General features: G+C 36.8%; 1 protein-coding gene across 2 annotated transcripts in view; it reads left to right on the top strand.

The window, feature by feature from the left end:
- Positions 1 to 802: 802 nt before the first annotated feature.
- Smurf (SMAD specific E3 ubiquitin protein ligase) overlaps positions 803 to 22,196 on the top strand; it is a 39,877-nt gene continuing 18,483 nt past the window's right edge. The window contains exons 1-13 of one of the 2 annotated variants that reach the window (XM_085949727.1): positions 803 to 927; positions 1,094 to 1,132; positions 1,301 to 1,442; positions 7,989 to 8,089; positions 9,577 to 9,802; positions 10,783 to 11,685; positions 12,554 to 12,675; positions 12,959 to 13,128; positions 13,525 to 14,193; positions 14,923 to 15,154; positions 16,342 to 16,531; positions 17,808 to 18,007; positions 21,756 to 21,919. In XM_085949727.1, coding sequence (XP_085805853.1) covers positions 873 to 927; positions 1,094 to 1,132; positions 1,301 to 1,442; positions 7,989 to 8,089; positions 9,577 to 9,802; positions 10,783 to 11,685; positions 12,554 to 12,675; positions 12,959 to 13,128; positions 13,525 to 14,193; positions 14,923 to 15,154; positions 16,342 to 16,531; positions 17,808 to 18,007; positions 21,756 to 21,919 — 3,213 coding nt within the window. In that variant the 5' untranslated portion in view covers positions 803 to 872. Of the gene's footprint in view, positions 928 to 1,093; positions 1,133 to 1,300; positions 1,443 to 7,988; positions 8,090 to 9,576; positions 9,803 to 10,782; positions 11,686 to 12,553; positions 12,676 to 12,958; positions 13,129 to 13,524; positions 14,194 to 14,922; positions 15,155 to 16,341; positions 16,532 to 16,758; positions 16,963 to 17,807; positions 18,008 to 21,755; positions 21,920 to 22,196 lie in introns of those variants that run through there. The other variant, XM_085949729.1, reaches the window with a different exon arrangement.

Raw genomic sequence — 22,196 nt, 5'->3', positions numbered from 1 at the left:
GATGAAAAACATTCAATGTTTTCCATCCGAGACAGAATACAAAAAACACCTGTATCAGAACATTTTAAGAGTTTTTATACAATGTTCATGAACAGATATGGTTTTCAATAATCATTGTAGGAAAAAAAATCGACAATCAAAGAAGGGTATCGACAAAAATTCAAATTGAAAATTCTATAGTTATACCGAAGTAATGAAGAAGATGCCCACAATGGCCGAGCGGCTTAAAATGTCGTGGGTCCCAGGTTCGAATACTGGGTTTGGCAAATACACATTGTTTTTCAAAGTGGGACAATAATTATTAGTAGTTAACATCAATTTCTCGCAAAAATAATATTCTAACTAACTAACTAACTAACTTCTAACTCTAGGTAAGCATGTGTGCCCTTAATACAAACCTCTACTGTGTGGAAGCCCATATTATGATTAAGGATCTGACTTGTTTTTAGATGATATTTTTTATTAGAAACGCCCTTGCATGTTTTTCGTATAATATGGGCCCAATAGTTTTAGCTCCGCCACTGGTGGTAACTACCAAAAATATAATTCCTATTCCATGTAGGTAGGTATAATAGGATTGTGGTGTTTCAGGGAACGAACTCGTTTTCAGAACAGGTTACATTTTTTAAATCAAAGACAACTTTCGTTGAAATTTTTTTGAAGAAAAGAGCACTCTACTATTTTTGTTTGTCGAATCTATGAAAAAACCTTTTTTTAATGTTTTTCAATTTTTTTCTCTTTTTTTGGGAAATTATTTGATTTGATGTAAAGAATTTTTTAACCCTGGCATCTCCGAATGTTTGTAAATTATAAGATGGCGATCCACGGTAATGTTAGAATTGGGAAGTGTTGACTAATAACATCTTTACAGAATGTCTAGTGTCCCATCGACCCGTAAATACGGGGCCCAAAAAATTAGAATAACAAGTGAGTTTTTGTGTGACGTGCTATCGGTGTCTCTACGTTAAATTTATTTGTCAAAAAATTCAAAAAGTTTTTGGCATTCGTCATATGAAACCAATATGGCCTATGAATCTTCATTCGGGCTCAACTGTTAAATGTCACGTCAATTAATTATAATTTATTTTTTCAGTACTCTGCGCGCGTAACTTGGCCAGGAAAGATTTATTCCGTAAGTGTTTCAATTGAATACATTTTACGATTCATCTCGACTTTTCGTCCGCAAGATTATGCGAGATTTCAACTTCCGATTATTGTTTTACATTTAATTATACCCGCTTATGCATGCGGTGCACGCTTTATCTGTCATCGGATTAATTGTGTCGGGTGTTGTTTGCAGGATTACCGGATCCTTTCGCCAAAATATCAGTGGACGGCAGCGGACAGGTTCATTCAACCGAAACTGTCAAAGCTTCCCTGGACCCGAAATGGAATTCACATTACGATTTGTATCTGGGAAAAGGCGATGGCATATTAATAACGTAAGTTTTTAAAATATCACCTGTTGTTATTGTTTGTACTAAGTATATTTTGTCAGCCGACGATCAGGAATACTTCAAATAAAATCGTGTGTAAATGTCACCTGTATTAGCTATGACTTTATAGGTGCTTATTGTAGATAAATTCTTTAATACCTAGTTATTATTAGTATTTTTGTGTAAACTCCTCTGGTATCATCGACACCATAATCAGTATGTAGGGTAGGTAGGTATACCTAACTAATAATCCTTGGAATTTGTATAGGCAGGTACAGTATAGGCTATCTTCTACTTTCGTACATAATTGGTTCCTGAAACTATGTACGAAAGTAGAGCAATGTAAAAAAAACATTAAAAAATGTACCTTATAATATTTTGTACACTGAGGAAATAAATCATTATGCGTCAATTACATTGAGCTGCTTGTTGGCAAATTTACAATCTGCCTGTAAAGTCGCCCAGTGTCATTGAACAAGCTAACAAGCAGATTGTAAACAATCTACCGAGAAAAGTTGAAAGCCGGTCAACTTTATACGCTACATGCCGGCGTGTGGGCCTACTGCGTCTGCGCAGTAGCAACCTCCCGGTAAAAAAACGAACTACGTTCTGTCAAAATAGTCGCTGGCTTGTAGCTTCTCAGCGAATGGAAAGTTTTGTGTGCCATCATCACAATTGCAGTAGCTGAATCGCCCGCTTTTAAATTCGCCAACAAACAGCTCGTAAAGTAGCTCAATGTAATTGACGCATTACTGGCATCTTTATCTGCACGAGCAGCTTTTCCAGTGAAGTTAATTGTGTCGCTGAGTTTCAAGACCCACTATAACACTTTTTCATTATGTTGAGAAAATCAACAAAAACTTTTTGAACTAAAAAGGTTTTTGAATGTTTCAGTAGTGATACAGCGGGATTTGATAGACACATTGATTTTGTTTCATAAATGACAGTTAAGGGCTTGCGCAGACAGAGCGCGGTCAGGCGGTCTGCGTTCCGCGTTCGGAGTTCGGCGTTCTTTGTACTGTATGGACTTCATACTGTATGGGTACACAGCCGGCGGTCAGACCGCGCCGGTCAATTGGAACGCTAGAGCTCTAGAGTTCTATGCCCGGAATTACAAAGAACGCCGTACCTCCCGTCCAGTCCTGTCATAGGAATTTGAGCTGTCACACAACATAGAGCGAAACCACACGGGGGAGTGAGTACGCAACAGCGGTGCTTTCTCACTTCCACTCGCAGTCGGAATATAGCGGTCTCGCATTATGCAGCGCTTGTGTCAGTACAACGTTTGTAAACAAATGGAACGCTTATTGTTGACCGCCACCTGTCTGCTGTCCCTGAACGCTAGCGGTCAACGGTCGGTTGAACGCAGAACTCCGACCGCTCTCTCTCTGCGCAAGCCCTAATCGTAGCGGATTTTGAAAGAAGCGATAAAATTTTCATGTAGAGATTTTAATAACGAATTCAACGATATATACATCTTAATTATTTCAAAAAAGTGTTATAGCGGGTCTTGAAACTCAGCGACATAATTAATATTTTGTGAAGAATTCCTCAGTTTAAATTTGTCTAACCAGCCTTTACTTGCTTAAAATTTCATATTAGAATCTTCTTTTAATTGAGTCTTCTAATCTTCATACAAACTGAGACCCTTAACTTGAACAATTCGAAGGGACACCTTTTTGATTGTACGAAAGGCCGATTGAATATCATTAATCAATAATCCTTAAGAGGACGTTCTACAGAATTGGCCTTGAGAATTGAAAATATGATTTTTTAACATGTGGTCCATAATATCTGGTCTACTAGTTAATATAAAAAGGTTGTGTCAAAGTTGTTTGTGTTAATAAATTTGCTCTGTGACTGATCCGACTCATATTTCACATTTATTTCATCAGGGCTGTCGAAGACATAAATCATAATATATATTTATAATTTTAAATTTTTATTTATAATATATATTATTTAAGTTTTGTGCATCTAATGCCGGGTCCACACTGGCAACAAGTTAATTTGCTGGCAACCTCGTTAGATTTTACGATAATTATTGTAAAATTTCTTAAGCAATTATGGTAAGTATCGTAAAATTTAATGAGGTTGCCAGCAACTTGTTGCCAGTGTGGAAATGGCTTAATATCCACTGTGGTTCACGTAGTGGCATGGACCTGGGGTTAGCTAATTCAGGAAGTCAACACCCATGATAGAATTTTTTCCAGTTTTGGTTGCATTATATTCCAAAACTCTTCTGTAAAAATCGTTTCCGAGTTTATAAATGGAAATTTCTCGGTGTACATAGTAAACAAACCTACGAATAAAAAAAGACAAAAAGGAACATACTGATTCATCGCAGTAAAATCTGGTAATCAAATTCGCCATTTTGAAAAGCGACGATTTTGCGTAAACAAATATCACGTGGTCTGTACGTGTGCGGCAAACTTCGAATGTGTTTGTAATTTTGTGCAAAGTGCGAATGTAATGTTTTCAAATAATTGATATGGATTAATTATACCATCGTATTATTTTCTCGAAATCATAAACATACTATAATAGTATTTGAGTATCAACCTATGTTCAATTTGAATTGGGTTATAATAATAATATACCCGTATATATATCAATAGTATGTTTGCTACAAAATCCACCCAAGTTATCAGTACGTACTTGCACAGGTTTGATTAAAAACCATGATGAAATTAACATTTAAAAAATATGAATGCTTAATATTATTTTGACAGCCCTGTTTTCTGATCAGCTTCATCTTGCAGGTGTTCATAAAATAATAATAATTCTCAGCGCAGAAATTATCAGTAATAATAATAATATTTCTTGAAATAAAATCTCTTATCAGTAATAATAATAATATTTCTTGAAATAAAATCTCCGATGATTAGTGATTTTTGCGAAAAGATCGATTTAAATTGCTGCCATTTCTCTGTTTCTTGTTTAGAAATTTATAAGGCATAAAGCCCGTTGACGCAGCGAGTGCGGCGCTCGCGCAAAATTTCTACAAGTGGCGCGTAAATCATCGAAAATACAACGTAATCAAATACGCCAGCGCCCACTGGATTTGGCGACGCATTATACGCGCCCGCCGCATGAATCATCGTTTTTTCGCGAATCACCGCTTCTCGGCGATACGAATGAAAGAAAATACAATGGAGTCCATTCATGGAACACAGCGAGCAAAATCACGCTCTGGACGACGTCGTCGATCGACGGGCGAAAAGTCATTATTTAATAACAGAGAACGCATTGTTTAATTTTATTGCATGTCCTTTATTTCGCTAGTTGAATAATGTCGTCGTAAATATTTATTACAAGCCCCGAAATAATATAATATTTTTATTGCTTTGTTATGAGAGACGCTGTAAAAATAATTGTTTTGTGCTGCTTGGGCCGCTTATTACATAGGTGAAGGGTAATGCGCGGCGAGAGACGTGTGATTATGGTTATGAATAAACACTTAATACGCCGACTTCGCCCGCTCGACGCGTTCTGTGGGCACCATCGCTAAGGTGAAATATTTATGCATACATAAACAAATAAACTGCATGGAAGCGTACAGTTTTCCTATTATTGACATAAATCTAAGTGTTGAGAAATGTACGAAATAGTGAATTGTACGAAAGTCAAAGACCATCTATATAACATTAAAACACGCATAAGTATATATTATTAACACCAGTGTTAAAAAAAACCTTGTGTAAAAGAATGTTTTTGTAGTTAAGAGTGTACATAAGTGAAACGGCAAATAATTTTCAACACTATTCAGAGAGCGATATTCGACTTGTGAGCACGTCAATATGTTTTGTAATGGCGTCTGAGGAATATATTCTTAAATCGTGTAAAGATGACTAAAACACGTTCCGCATGTAGTTGAAAAAGAAAACATGTCAACGAATATACTATTATTATTAGTAATATCACAATAAACAAAAATTATATTTTGTTCGGCTCGCGTCATTTGCACAATCCGCGCATCGCCTAGTCACGATCTTTTTAGACCATGCCTCAGCTGAGGAATAGCCTTAATTATTTACTGCTCAAATATCATCCGATTGTGCAAATTGTAATCGGTATTGCCGTAATTGAAGTGCGTTGTGCATTGACAAGTATTCTAGACATATATAAAGACGCGTAACTGCTTCATTGCAAGATTGTGCAAAGAATTAAGGTTAGGAGATAAGTATTTGTTTTTATCAAGATGAAAAACAAAATACAAACCTCACTTTCAGTTTTGACCACAGAACAGGTTAATAAGATAGAAATGCGAAAGCCAGTTGTCATAGTCACCAAGGCTTTCATGATAACAGTTTTGGTTTATGATAATATAAGAAGCAAGCTAGCCCATTAAACACAAGTTTCCTGAATGTCCTCAAATATTACCAATATTGAATGTGCACTGCTCATCAATGTTGTGTGTTGATGTACATTAAGTTACATGTGTTTTGTGAATGCCTAAAATCACTTTGGCAAAGTTAACGTGTTGCAGTTGTGTCGAGTTCGTATGCGCGACCCACCATTGTAGTATTTTTGTCCGTTTCGTTTTCATATAGTTAGACCCCGTGTAGAGAAAGGATAAAGAATAGAAGTCTTTAAAAAAAAATATTTAAAAGAAATATGAAACTGTTATATTATTGTGCTACATGTGAAATAACTTGAAGCCGATAATGAATTACATCATGCATTCTTGTCTGCTAATGTTGAAGTTAGTCATAAGATATTGCATCGCTTGGCGTATGAATGAATTCATTATTTAATTTATCTCTTTATTTCAAATAAACAATCACATTGAAACTATTTGGTTACAGATTGATAACGTATTATACTCAGAAACAAGATAAATAAAAATGTTACAGTTTAACACAAAACAAAGATTCGATCAAGCTAAAAATCAGTGATCTAATTAAAATCTATTTCCTCTCATAACAGATATGTTGAATAATTTATTATGTGTGTATTTATATAAACACCAATCTAATCTGAAAATTACGGCATCCCATATTTAAAAACATGGTGGGGGGACTTTCGTATGATTTTTGCGTGAGACCAATAATTAATATTATTTTTATCACAGCAGGAATAGTAAATATTTTGGAAGAATATATAAACGTATCTCACTATCTTAAAGTTTCATAGTTTGAGCGGGAAACAAAAAAGAGTGGGTGGGGCATCGAGCGAGACAGTGGCGGTACAGCAGGCGCGATCTAACTTTCGTATGATTTTTGCGTGAGACCAATAATTAATATTATTTTTATCACAGCAGGAATAGTAAATATTTTGGAAGAATATATAAACGTATCTCACTATCTTAAAGTTTCATAGTTTGAGCGGGAAACAAAAAAGAGTGGGTGGGGCATCGAGCGAGACAGTGGCGGTACAGCAGGCGCGATCTAAACGTAATCGACAATAGAAATAGATAATACTTAACTCACATTAGCTGCAACTACTTGGCTACGCATGGGAAGAAATCGTATCAAGAGTTCCACTATACTTAATATTGATTATTCTGTTAATAGACGTGGGGGATACAGTTGTTTAGAAAGGTGTTGATGTTGAAAAAACTTTTTATGGAGATGTATGAAATTGAAGCAAAAAAAGACATCGGGTCTACTGATTAAGTTAGCTACAATTGACTCCTCATTGCAGGTTCATTTGAAGAGAACTTCACACTTATACCATGACAGTCCTCTATAATTTCAGATTTACCCATTTAGTTCATTACATACATGATTCTATGTGCAGATGTTGCCGAAATAATCTTTGAATAATTAAATTAAATTCGTAGTATTGGATACTCTGTAATTCAATTAGACTTCAATTTGACATTTCACACATCTCACGTATATGGCTGTATCAAAGCGAACATTTGAATACACAATTCAGCCATGGAAAAATATTTCCTTGTCAATTTTACGTAAGCTAAAAGCCATGCATTAAGATGAATAATCGCTTAAAACATCAAGATACGCGTAGGTGGGTTACGTAAACAAGACAACAGATTTAAACCAGAACTAAATTCAAGACATTCACAAAATGGCAGGAAAAACAAAGAAACAGTACAGACAATTTGTCATATGACTGCCAGTTTTCAATCAATCTATGCTCCCTACTTGCTATTTTAACCATTTGGTCTTTTACTTAATATTTGAATATGAAAATATATATACACACATCTATATTCTTATTCATACTGCAACAGGCCATGAGACCCAATGACAGTAGTGTAGTAGTAGAAGTGAAACGGTCACATAAACACCTGGGCTTGACCTCACCGGGAATCGGAACTCGGAGCCCCCGGATAAGAGGCCAGTGCATTACACACTGGACTACGAGAGCCAGACAGTATGTCAGGAAAACCACGTAACTGATTAATAACATTGGAAGTATTCTGAAAACCGTGGTGGAAGTGAAGAAGGGATGGATTCCGTGCTTAGTAATGGAGAGCAAATTAAAAAGTTTCATTTCTGTCGTATCTGTTCACCACACATGCAATGTTTTTTATTAATACGATTATTTATCACCATTAATTATTATATTATTTGTGTTTTCTAGGATTTGGAATCATCGTAAAATCCATAAAAGGCAAGGATCTGGATTTCTAGGATGTGTACGTATTGGGGAATTAACAGTTCAACGACTCAAAGACACCGGATGTAAGTTTTCCTTGTATTGTATATTTTTATTTATCGCCATACAAAATTGTAAAGTATTACTCATTATCAACAGACCATATCCTGGCGGAATTTTCATTGATAATCAGAATCATATGCTTTTTATAGACATGACACGCTTACTGTTTTGTATATATTCGTCATCGTTACAGTCAATAAATGAACTTGATCTGCTTAGCATATATATATAATGGTTAATTGTTTACCTACTATTATACTAATTATCCTTGAATATTTTTATATAATGCAGGCTAGTGAGGAGTAATGAATTTATTAGCCATATAAAAAATAAAATAGTTTGAATGTTAATACTTGATGGAATTATAGAATTATATTTGAACTTATAGAATTGCACGTCGGTATTCATATGAGAAACATTACCGGAGAACACAATACCATATAACGGATCATTTATTTAAATAGAATTTCGTTGCAGTTGAATTACGCTTTCAATTACGTTACAATGAATTATACCCTGTGTACCATGTGTACGTGCATGGATTTGCTACTGACAGTATGTATTATCGCCGTAACAAAAAATGCACGTATAAACACTTACTATTGTGCAAATTGCAAGATTGCATGCATGGATTTAAAAAGTTCAGAAGCTTCTGAATGGTCATGCGATAATTGGACTGTGTGATACTTGTTCCTGCGCAGTAGAACGATAGTGGCGAACCTGCCGGTAAAATAACGAACTACACCGCGCACTCATTTTGAGGTTAACCGATTTTCACGACCTGTTAAATAGTACTATAAAATGACAACATCGCGTCTCGCTTACTCTTGAAGAATGAGATTGGCGAGACAGTCAGCACTTTTATGTGTAAACAGTATTATCGTGATAGTTTAAAATACACACTATTGGAGCAAGTAAATCCATGCACGTGTACAGGCGCTACAAGGCCAGTATTAGACTATTAGATTATAGCAAATCTAGAGGATCATTCTTTTATAAAAGTTAAAATGGACGATAATAATTAATTTATGTTGGCTTGTTCATTAATCTGGCTACAATATATTGGCATGTCTTTATGTGTTTAATATTGAATGAAAGGTCAAATTTTTTATAAAGGTACTTGTGAGCTTATATGCATTGAATGTCACCAATCCAATTTTCATCAATTAAAGTCGTTGATTTTTATATATTTTTGTCAACCTACTGAATTTAGGAAATGTCATCTCTCTATCTATATTGCAATTTAATCTACATTATCTTTGAGCTATTCTGCGAAATGTATCTACTTTAATATTTATATTTTGCATAGGATACAGCCTTATTACTATATCAATTCAGATAACATACCCAAAAGTAATATTGGTGCTGAAGTGGCATTGCTATGTACAATATTAAATAACAAATTGTCCAAAATTGGTTTTTGATTCATCCAACTTAATTTTTCTCCAGTTGCTTATATCTTGTTCAATAGTCATCCAATCTCACTCAATGATAATTATTATGCTTGCAGATCAATGCCTCGATCTATGCAAGTGGATGGCGGGTGACGCGGAGGCGATCCGGGGGAAGATAATCGTGTCTCTGCTCTCGAGGGACGGGGGAGGGGCGGGGGGCCGATCACCCTTGGCCGTGGTGGGCCCCGCCGGCGATGTCTCCTCTCCGCACCTCACCTCCTCTCCCAATCCGCCCCTACCGCTACCACACGGTTGGGAGGAAAGGACCACTGCTAATGGGAGGTCGGTAGCCTAATGGCATACTCCATATCTTACAAATACATCATTATTATACATTATATACGTTTCAACAATTATGTTTATTTCAGACTACAAAATGTCAATCGACGGAGGATGTATGACAAGATTATTCGTAGAACCAAACTGGCATAAAGCGCATTTGGATGTCTGAATTATACAGTGAAATTCCATTGTGTCTTAAGCAATGTGTGCTATCAGTGCTCCATAACTCTTTCTTCATAAAGTTGAGCAATTCCATTTTAATGGTGCTCGTGTTAATATCAGATAGATAATAATTTAATTGGTTGGCATTGAGAGGATTCGTAATAAAAGCTAGAATCGGTTCACTATTCATGATTTCCATGAAGCCTTCATGGGAAAGATTTCTTCGGACTTAAAACAGCTGTCCTGAAATTAGTGGCAAAGAGCATCTGTTGATGGGAGGTACTCTGTGGGTAACTGAAATCACAGAATATTTTTGTGTGCCATGTTGGAAGCGTGAGAAGGCTGCGATAATTGACAATTCACTACATACCTAATTTCATTCAAATATTATTTAGTGTCTAATTAATCCTCGTAGTTAAATAATTTCTTTCAGTCATGTCAAGGTAAATATTGAATATTTGAGGAGTCTGTCATTTTACGGTAATAATTTAGATTTATTTTCTTTCACTGCTAAAGACGCGCCAGGTGCGTGGCCATTAGATATTTATACTTTCACTGCTGACTAATTATCACATTTAATTATCATGCTAATTGCTACACGCCAGGCGTGTCTTTAGCAGTGACCGAGTTGTGGTAATTAACTGGCCAGCGGTGAATGTGTTAAGGTTTATATTTTTGTAGATATCGCCTAGTTAGGAGTCTTCGTCACTGTCTGAACATGACCAATAATGAACACTTCATTTCTTAATAGAGAGAAAATTGCATGACCCACACATTAATTATAATATAAGATTGAATTAGTTTTTATATAATTTCAGAATGTATTACGTGAACCACGTAACCCGAACGTCACAATGGAACAGGCCTACACGACCCGCGGAGGGCAGTGACCCATCGTCCCCCTCCCAGCAGGCGCAACCTCAGCCCCAGCACACCAGGAGCAGCTCCCAGAGTGCCGCTTTGCACGACATCGTCTCCGGTCCCGCCCACGCCCACCGGAGGAGTCTTAGCAACGCCAATCCCTCCTGCGACAACAGCCTCTCTTTAGTTTCCTCCCCCAACCAAACAGACCTCAACATATCCCTGCCGTCGGAAGTCGCCAGCAACGGCCCCAGAACCGAAACATCTCAGCCGTCAGCTGAAACTTTAAATCTTTTAAATTCCATCGAAAAACGTCTCGATGAGATCAATTCCAAAGATCCCAGTCAAGAACACAACAGAGCACCGACCGCCGCTGTGGATGTGATAAATTTAGTGAATTCTCGGCAGAAATCGTCCGAGAGGACAAATATTACCGCCGAAATCAAACGTGACAAGATTAAGACTGACGCCGGTGCCAGGTTGGAGAACAACAACTCGGACGAGATCGTCACACCGGTTGATGTGCAGAGTCCGTGCAGCTCGGCCACCGTCAGCCCCACCAGTCCCAAGAGTTCCATGCACACGGAGATCAAGAACATTACTCCGAAACCTGCCGCCGCTGCCAAATCTCCGCGCACCTCTCTGCTTATTCAGAACGGGAGTGCGGAAGCTGCCCTGGCCACTGCGGGGCAGACCCCCGCTCTGCCTGCTGCTGCTGCCGCTGCACAGGAGCGGACACCGCCTTCCGAAGACGTCTGGAAGTTGAACAAAGTGAACAGCGGCCCCGTCTCACTGCCCGTACGGCAGAGGCCCGAGAGTATAGTGGAGACACACGCTAATAAGCTCATTCAATCTGTCAGGTGAGGATCATTTTGATCAATGACTCAAAAAATTGAACTGATAGTTTCTCTCTTGTGACTTTTGTAATTGACTAAATTTCTCATCATTTCTAGAATATGGAACTATTCTTCAGTTAATTATTTTATAAGTACTTACATTTTGCACCATTTTTACTATTAACCAATATTCAATGTGATCAAAATATTTACAAACAAAAATTAATAATAATAATGAAGCCGCTCTCCGGCAAAATAACATTATCTTAAAGTGTTTGTTTTAAGGTAATATTGATTAAATACGATGCAACTGTTCACAAATAATGACATGCTGCTTGCCACTTCTCTGGGACTTCTAATACTATCTGTTGTTAAAATGAAATAATGATTTTTTGACTGGTATGCAGAACCTGTCATTTAGACTGATTTGCTGATAACTACACAATTTTTTTTTCCGGAGAAGGCGTCAATCATTGTTATTAAAGACATTGAGTCTGAACACAGACAACTGCTTATGGTTGTGCTTGACCACTATAATATGTCTATCTAGTTGTTTTTCACCAACGCGATGATTAGCCAGATGGATCGCAGTAACCAGTGGGAATGTTTGCATGTGGAGGTTGATGCTCGATTGCAGCAACATGCTGGATACCCAACCACTACTGTAGCGAGTTACACATGTTTGACTCTGTAGCACTGTGTGTGTGAAAAAATCCCATGCAAACATTATAAAAAATCTCAATATGGCCACCACAGGTGGCTGTGTTTAGTAGTTGTATGTGTGTGTGCTCTAAAAGACTGGTATTAATAATTTGTTCATAAATTTTTGTAAATACTCCACATATTATATGCATGATCGATTGATTTTCATATTTTACATTGTCCTTTTTAGGCCGCCTCCTCTTGTGGTATCCAGACGAAGAAATGAAACGCCGTCCGGTGCTCATAATCCGTCGCGGTCACACCATTTGAATCAGTCATCGGTCACCCCCGAAGACCTTCCCCCAGGATATGGTAAACAACCGACTCAATAATGCTTTATTTTTGTAGTCGTGAATATAAGTCTAGATATAAGTTCACATAGAGTTTGGTAAATCAGGTCTCAATATCTAGGTAACCAAACTAACATTTGACGAATTAATGTATTGCGGTACTCATATTACAACACTTGTACCATAAAAACGTTGCATTTCAGAAAGTATTGTACTTCTGTCAGTTTCTGCAAAATTTCTGAGACACAAAGTATAAATTAATTTAAACTATCATTTTACATTTACTTTATGTTATTTAATTGCAGAGGTGCGAACTACTCAGCAAGGGCAAGTGTACTTCTACCATATAAAGTCCGGTGTATCAACGTGGCATGATCCTCGAATTCCTCGGGACTTCAGCCCTACGGCGGCCGCAAATGACACTCTCGGACCCCTTCCCTCCGGCTGGGAGATGAGGCAGACAGCTTCCGGAAGGGTAATTTCATTATATTATCTTTTCAGAACATTTGCAGTTGTTTAGGTCTGGGAATGTCTCATGAGCAACTACCCAAAACTTAGGTTACCATACACTGGTGTTTAATAAATTTCTTTTTAAAACGGCTCACAGAAGAAGAGCAAAGTATTGTGTAAAATGGAAATAAAAACAGTCAAGCAAACGAAGAGATGTGATCCTTTCAATCGAGATGCAGATAAATCAGCTCTTTTCGTAACTAGGTCAGATTCTCATCAGTTTTAAGCTCGAAATATGTTCATATCTTATTCAGGACTGTCCATTTGTTTTGTATGTAGTTGGAGGACATTTGATATTGATCGATAATCAAATATAAATTGATTTCTTGCTTTCTGATAATACTAGTGCTTTGTTTTCCAGGTGTACTTTGTGGACCACAACAATCGCACAACGCAGTTTACCGACCCTCGCATCAATTCTCAAATCCTGAACACCCTCATTCACAACAATAGATCTAGAGATGCCGCTCCTGCCGCATCTTCTGCTGCATCTTCTGCTGCACCCTCCACCCCCGTTGCGGCCACGACCAGTGCTTGTGCCGCCACACCCAGCAGAACGCCAGCCACGCCTGCGTCCACCTCCAATGCTGACTCTGACACCCCTAACAGTAGTTCATCCTCGAATAGACCGAGTGCGAGTAATGTGTCTCACCCGTCAGGAACGCCGCTTACATTTACAAACTCTGGTCCGAGCGGCAGCCGTGATTACAAACTGCTGTTTCCTGTCAGTCGGGGGGCACGCCCTCCTGAAACGGCTGTCGCGAGTGCCTTTTCCAGAACGCCTCACCGAGTACCGAACACTACGTCAGCCACGCCTTCGCAACCTAACACCACTGCTACCAGTAACGGGGTGAGCTCTACTGCTTCGGGAGGCATTGGCAGTGAAGCGGCACTGGCGGACTTGCCTCCCAATCTGCAAGAGTGCAGTGAGCTCCTGCCGCAATATCGGAGAGACCTGGCCAGCAAGATCAAAGCGCTCAGGGCAGAGCTGCTTCATATGCAACCGCAGAGTGGTCACTGCCGTCTCGAGGTGATTATTCCATTTTATCATGTCGTCTTGTTCATACACACATAGCGGATTTTTTGTTTCATTATTATTTGTACATTTGTGTGGAAATTCTTTTATGCCACTTAAAGTTAGTGCAGAGTGCTTGTAAATAACTCTAGTAGCTAAAGAATCCCCAAACCCAATGCTTTTCAAACAATCTCAGAAACATACCTATTTGAAAAAATCTTTAAAAAAAATATGGCGCCTGACAAGGCTTAAAGTGGTACATCAGTGAAACGGCAAATAATTTTCAACTATAGGCGCAACGAAATTTTGGACTCGCTCGCATTCTGAGAGAGAACGTCGAGCTGGAAACACGTCACTTTGTTTCGTGATGGCGATGGGCGTATGAATTCTTAAATCGTGTAAAGATGACTAAAAACGTTACCCATTTACTTTAAAAAGGAAACATGTCAATGAATATATTATTATTGTTACTAATAGAACAATAAACAGAACATAAAATGGACGTATGTTGGATTTATATGACAAATTATATTTCGTTAGGCATGCGTGATTTGCACCCGCGACCTGCAATCCGCGCATCGCCTAGCCACGATCTTTTTAGACCGTGCCTCAACTGAGGTACAACCTTGAACCTACAGTCACCGAATTCTGACCAACTTCGCAAGCAGGTTGCAATAGAGCAATACATTTTATAACTATCATAAACATGTTAATTTGGTATTAATATTTGAACTCATGTTGTAGGTATCGAGGGAGGAGATATTCGAAGAATCATACCGACTAGTCATGAAGATGCGCACGAAAGAACTGAGAAAGCGGCTGATGGTCAAGTTCCGGGGGGAGGAGGGGCTGGACTACGGCGGAGTGGCTCGGGAGTGGCTTCATCTCCTCTCCCGGGAGATGCTCAACCCTCACTATGGACTCTTTCAGTATAGCAGTGGCAGCCATTACACTCTCCAGATCAACGCTGATTCAGGTACGACATTTTATATAGACAACTCTTCTATCTACAATCAGATGTATACAAGTAAATGGACTAATGGAGTAACGATTAAATGCCTGTCATTTTGTGTTGCGATTTCACGCCGTCGCCTGTATCTGTCAAAAGCCATTTCAACACAGTTTTAGAATAAGACATTCAATTTCATACATTATTACATAATAAGCATCTATTGCCAAGATGATCCCTGGAAGTTACCTGCGAATGTATGTTAATAATGTAATCCGCCGTTCGATTATCCGACAATGACTATAATCCGCCGTTATTTTTACTAGTTGAAAGCACAAAATCAAGCTCTAGAATTTGCCTGTATTTGATTGTCAAATTCAGTAGTCCGCCGCGTAGAAGTATAATACAACGCAGATGAGACGGGTTTATTTTGGTTTATCACAATTATTATGCCGTCCAAAATGTTACTTATGCCCTTTTGGTGTGGAGCAGTCGATATACTTATAGAATAACAACCAAACGCACCTAACCATTATTTAAAATATTTCAATGATAACCACAAAAATCATGTAAATTTTTCTGTGGTTTCCAATGTCCAAATTCCAGTACAGTGGAACCCCGATCTACCGTTCTCGCATAAATCGTTTTTCCGCACGGATCTTTCATTTTTGAAAGTCCCGCCAACGGTGTTTACCCATAATAACAATGTTAAATAATCCCGCATTAACCGTTCCCCAATCTATCATCTAAGTATTATGGTCCCATCACAAATATTATCCCGATTGATCATTTTTGTTGAATATTTTTCATTTCGCATTCGTAGAATTATTTATGATACATACTATTACAGACCTTTCAGTCGCGTCGCTTTGTTTGCACAGGTCGGTCGACGCTCAGGCTTGCCTCGCATCTCGTATCACGAATTTTTATAAGTCGCAACTAAAATTCCCCCCATGAAGAAAACTAGAACTCTAGCTGAGAAACGAAAAAAAAGTGTATATTCCGCGTTTATAGTTTTTTTTCTACTGTCCCTTGAAAATCATAGAATCGGGGTTTCACTGTAATTCCGTCAAATAATGATGGGCATTATAGTAAAAGTTAATAAAGCTCCTTCTAGATATAATCGACGATCTTTACTATTCTACGATAGATTATTAGTACCAATCATGAACATAAGTCAGTCATGTTGTGTAATCTATTTACTCTCATTACAGGCGTAAATCCTGAGCATCTTTCTTACTTCCACTTTGCGGGACGGGTGCTGGGTATTGCAACGTTCCACGGCCACCATTTGGAAGGCGGTTTTACCACACCCTTCTATCGACAGCTCCTGGGGAAGCCTGTCACGCTCGGCGACATCGAAGGTGTAGATCCTGAATTGCATCGGAGTCTCACGTGGATGCTGTAAGATTCATTTATTTACTTACATCACGAAACACGTCACTTTGTTTCGTGATGGCGACGGTCAATTAATTCTTAAATCGTGTAAAAATGACTAAAAACGTTACCCATTTACTTTAAAAAGAAAACATGACAATGAATATATTATTATTGTTACTAATAGAACAATAAAAATAACGTAAAATGGACGTATGTTGGATTTATATGACAAATTATATTTCATTTGACAGGCATCATTTGCACCCGCGACCCGCAATCCGCGCATCGCCTAGCCACGATCTTTTTAGACCGTGCCTCAACTGATGTACAGCCTTAAACAAATGTAATTGAATAATATTTGCCAATCTATTATAGTGACATATATATTATGTAACCATGTATACCCAAATGTAACTTGTTTTAAAATTTAAATAATTAAATTGTTACAACGTGGTAAATCCAGTTTTTCAATACATCAAACACACCTCTAAGAAATCTTGCTCGATCGTCTGCTGTGTTTTAATAAGTTGACCCTAAGTCGTTGGTTTGCAAAACATACCACATTGGTTTGAAGCTCGATAGTTTTGACAGAAAATAAGACACAGTCCAAGCAACGATGAGCGAAAGAATGCAGCGCAATAGGCTTGATGAAACCCGCTATAACATTTTTTTGAAATAATTAAGATATATATATCGTTGGATTCGTTATAAAAATCTCCACATGAAAATTTTATCGCCTACGGCCTAAAGCCGCTACGATTAACTGTCATTTATGAAACAAAATCAATGTGTCTATCAAATCCCGCTATAACACTACTGAAACGTTCAAAAACGTTTTTAGTTCAAAAAGTTTTATAGCGGGTTTTGAAACTCAGCGACACATTTAATCATTGTGGTGACAATTACAATCGTTGAACATCGTTTTAAATAAATAGACACTTCAATAAAATATAAACTTTATTGAACCGAATTCTGTAATGTAGATATGTCTTTAAAGGACAATGTGCAGATGGCGTACATTTCTAAATTTGTGGGTGGAGAGCATTGATATATTAACGTAGATGTGTAATGTTAAAGAAATTGTAATGTAAAAGTACACCTATGACAGAGAAGTTAAGTTAAGTTAACTAGGTTAAGTGAACCTAGTACTCTTACCTTTGGCTTGTGCACAATGTTTCCATGCCATACATGACGGGTCTTATCAGTGTTTTATACAAGGTGCATTTATGATTAGATTATCTGTGTTAAAATATCATCACACACATTTGTTGAACTAATCTATTAACTTCGTTTGTTTCAGTGAGAACAAAATAGCTGGCGTGATAGACACCACCTTCCAAGTAGAGTTCAACAGCTTTGGCGTGTTGAAGGTTCACGAACTGAAGCCCGGTGGCGCAAATGTCGCCGTCACGGAAGAAAACAAAAAGGAATATGTCCGCCTCTATGTCAACTACCGGTTCATGCGAGGGATTGAACAGCAATTTTTGGCATTACAAAAAGGTATCATTTTTACATTCATTCTACCATAACATCTGAAATGCAAAAGATCGGAGGATCGCAAGACACTACATAATATATAAGTAAACGAAAATAGTATGAAGAAACATATTTTGTCTACTTTATATTGTAATTACAGTAAAACCTCGTTAGTAAGAACACTGATAATTCGAAATTTTCCCGAAAAAAATTCCCTTGAACATTATTTTCATATAAAACCATACCTTTAATTCGAATTTCGTAATTCGAAATGATTTCAGAGTCCCTGGCATATAAAAATATTCAATAAATCGTAATAAAGTACACTATTTCATGGACCAGTCATTGAAAATTGTGACAGACTTTCCTTAACACTTTACGGTCCGGTCACGCCACATTGGCGTCCTTTGCAAGCCGAACGTTACGATCCGGTGACGCCTACGTGGCGTCCTCACATAGGCATATCTTTACTGTGAAAAATAAATATGAAATTTAATATTTGGTTGCAAGATCTATCGACAGATGGTTGAATGACATGTGCAAGAAGTAAAAGCATGATGGAAAAAAAATATTTCGGGGTTTTTACAGAGATGGCGGACGTAATACCATTCAGTATTTTTTTTGTACCTATACCATTTTTTTTATTAGTTACAAGCCCATTTCTAGACGGCTGAATCATGAGACGTAAACAAAAACGGTAATAAACACTCAATGTTATATTCCAGTGTCATCACTTCAACTTCGAAATTTAATTGTCGACCCTTTTCAGTGGTAGTCACCCATTTATGAACCTGCATTCTTTTTTTTTTAAATGAACGCGATTTTTCGCTATGAAATTGCATCCTATTTGATAATTTGTCATTAATGGTTTATTACCCATGAAACATCCACCCACCATGCTTCATCATCCATGATAGAAATCTTAACTTGAAAATGAGAATAGTTATAAATGTGAACTTGTATCGCGTTGTCATTTTCGTTCGCTTTTTTCGGGAGATTATTGCTTGTGTAACTGCATAAATAATAGCTATTATTATTTATATTGCACTAATTTCATTGAAAAAATAATTAATCTAAGTATATTTCAGCTAGGATATATATTTTTTATTAGTTTTATCTCCAAAAAAACTTTTTAAAATGGAGGACCATTCGTTTTTAAACAGAGGAAAACTATGCGGATTGTATGTCAGATATTCCCAGTGACTGAAGATATCGGAGATTTTAGTGTAATTTTCAATCACAATCAAATATTTCCGGGGATTTCCGCAACTAATAAACGTTTAAGAAGAAAGTGTAAAGTGTGTTCCTCACATAAACTTCGAAAAGAAACTATTTACATGTCCAAAGAGTGTAAAGTACCTCTACATCTACATATTGGTAATTGGTTTTCTTCGTATAATTTTAAAAAAAGTGTATTAGTTGTTAGTTCATTTTACATTCATAGTTTTATAAACTATTTCAAATAATTTCAGCTTTAGTGTGATAATAATTATTTCGTGCCTAGCCAGTTATCTAAAGGTATTATCCATAAGATTGAGTGTTGATTCAAATATTTTTGTGGAATGTAGATGTTTGTTTTACAATTCTATTGCTCATAGATTTTGTTATATGAATTTTTTACGCACGCCTCTGCACTGTTATTGGATTGTCTCGATTCCTACAATAATACCAAATTGTAATAAACGGTGGGAATGTATATGCGTGCATTTTATTTATTTGAATTTACTCGAAAATATGCACGCCACTGCACTGCCTCAGCCATAAAACCCATAAAACCAATAAATCAGATTAGTGTTTCGGGAATGAATGTGCATTTATTTTTAAACACTTCACAGTTTGTGTGAAGTGTTTGTTATTTTATTATATTTGATAATCAGAGATATGAGTAGTAGCGCTAAAAATGAATTGATACGTATTCTATAGCGGTGTAAAACATTTTGTATTTGAATATTTTATTACATTTTTAAATTAAAAAATAATATATTGTGATTGCTTTATATCAATAGGCTGTTTCCTTTACATTATATTTAACAAATTGAACTAATCTAATAACATATAATAAACAATTTACGAAAATTTACAAATTATATACTTTACCTTTATGGAACGCGGGCCAGAGGTTGACAAGTGTTAAATAAATGACACAATTTGATGCATTGATATATTTTAAGTATTTTCTGAAAATTTTATTGAAATATATCAATAGGTTCAAAAGTTATATCATTTTTAACTTCGCGATCGAAATTTGTTGATTTCCATTAAAAAATACCGGATATTGGCGTAGGTTCTTCGCGAAAATTCGCGGACTGTATAGTGTTAACATCAAAAATTACTTATTTTATGATGGTAATAAAAATAATCCTGACATTTTATGACCCAATTCGGTAGGTACATCTATGATCAGAAACGAAATTAATGAAAATCAAAAAAAAAATTATATTTTCCCCCCATACTTTTTGTAATTCGTAATTTGAATTTTTTTTCGATTTTCGGTCCCATGGAATTCGTATTAACGAGGTTTTACTGTATTATAAACTATATAGGTATTTCATTTATTGATTCATTTAAACCAGGACTGAGGAGATTGGAAGGAACTTAATAGAACGAGGGAGATTAATTCATCCATCAGTGGATCAACCCTGGCTGATGATGATATTAGCTGTACTGTTTATTGATTCACTGAAAATGTCAATACATACTGTCCACCAAGAAGATTTATGCACAAGCCGGAAGTCGCTGTCGTCGACTAAATAGGAGGAGCTTCTTAGTTCACAGTTTTAACACGTGGACAACTCGTCGCTAACCGGAAGGCGCTATAATCGAAGTGCAGTTAAAAATGGGAGGAGCTTCTTAGTTCACAGTTTTAACATGTAGCTTCTCTTTGTTTATTGAAATTTGCTGGGATTATTTACATATAAATTATTTTTTATTTTATCATTTTCATCAGGTGCGCTACACCCCGCACAGAGCAGAACCAACTCTGTATCATTTTTTTTCACCAGTTCGATTGTACATGACTGTAACCGTTGATCGTAGGGATACGTATTGGACACTGTTGTGATAAGTGAAATTTTGCAATCAATAGGGGATTTGAAAAACAAAACGTGATAAAATAAAACAAATACAACTTTGCAATAAGCTCGAAATATAACATTAAATTTGTACCGCGTTGTAAAACAAATGTATATGGTTTACCCTACTTGGCCTGTCTGCACTTATATGAAAATTGTCGATAACTCAAATAATCTGATCATACGCGCGTGATTCCTCTCATTATGACGATTTCTAGCACATGGTACATGTCAAAATAACTGCAGGACAAAAAAATATTAAAAATCGATTGCGATATAACGAATTTGCATTTACCGGGGTCGCAATGATTGAGGCCTATACCTGCACTCAAAAAAGGAATTGTTCCTTGAATATTTGTCCCAGTATGAAATAATGATAAATTAACAGTGAATACTTTGAATTTAGTAGATGGAAAACAAGATTTATGAAACTGTGATTTTGTGCATTTCAGTCATACGTTTCTGTCGCCGGTAGATTATGAATCATTTCTCAATTAGTGGATGGATAGCTCTAATCAAATATAATTCCAATACAGAATTTCATGTGAATGCAACAAATGTAACATAACTTAATTGAAGCTATACCTTTGTAATATTAATGTCCTTGGTCTATTTATTTCTGTAGAAACATCAAAAAAATAAATGAATCCAAGTAGAGTGCACGTGTAGAAAAATATACAATTTTTCTTTATCTGTTGCAGGTTTCTCAGAACTAATCCCTCCTAATCTCCTGAAGCACTTGGACGAGAGAGAACTGGAATTGATAATCGGTGGAATATCACCCATTGACGTCAACGACTGGAAGCAGCACACCCGACTGAAGCATTGTACTCCTGAGACACAAGTCGTTCAGTGGTTTTGGCAGGTACTAACACCTATTCTATCAATTCAATCTTCTATTTTTCATCTCCAACATACTGGGTGGCTGGACGGTATGATATTGATCATTACGACATGAGCCATTCTTAAAGGTTGTCCAGTATAAGAGTCCTACTGCTATCTTCATTTTGCCCTATGTTTGTTTTAATGATATCATGAAATACAGTCAAACCTTGGATTGCTAGCACAATTCGTTCCGGTTATGTGTTTTCTGGCTTCCTGTAAAGTGTAGACCGACAAAAACCGTGTTTTATTTAGACATG

The sequence above is a fragment of the Rhyacophila brunnea genome, unplaced genomic scaffold, assembly GCF_057557595.1.
Source record: "Rhyacophila brunnea isolate RB1 unplaced genomic scaffold, BYU_Rbru_1.0 scaffold_22, whole genome shotgun sequence".
In the NCBI taxonomy this organism is placed as follows: Eukaryota; Metazoa; Arthropoda; class Insecta; order Trichoptera; family Rhyacophilidae; genus Rhyacophila; species Rhyacophila brunnea.
The sequence above is the reverse complement of the archived record's forward strand: the minus strand, read 5'-3'. Positions and strand labels throughout refer to the sequence as shown.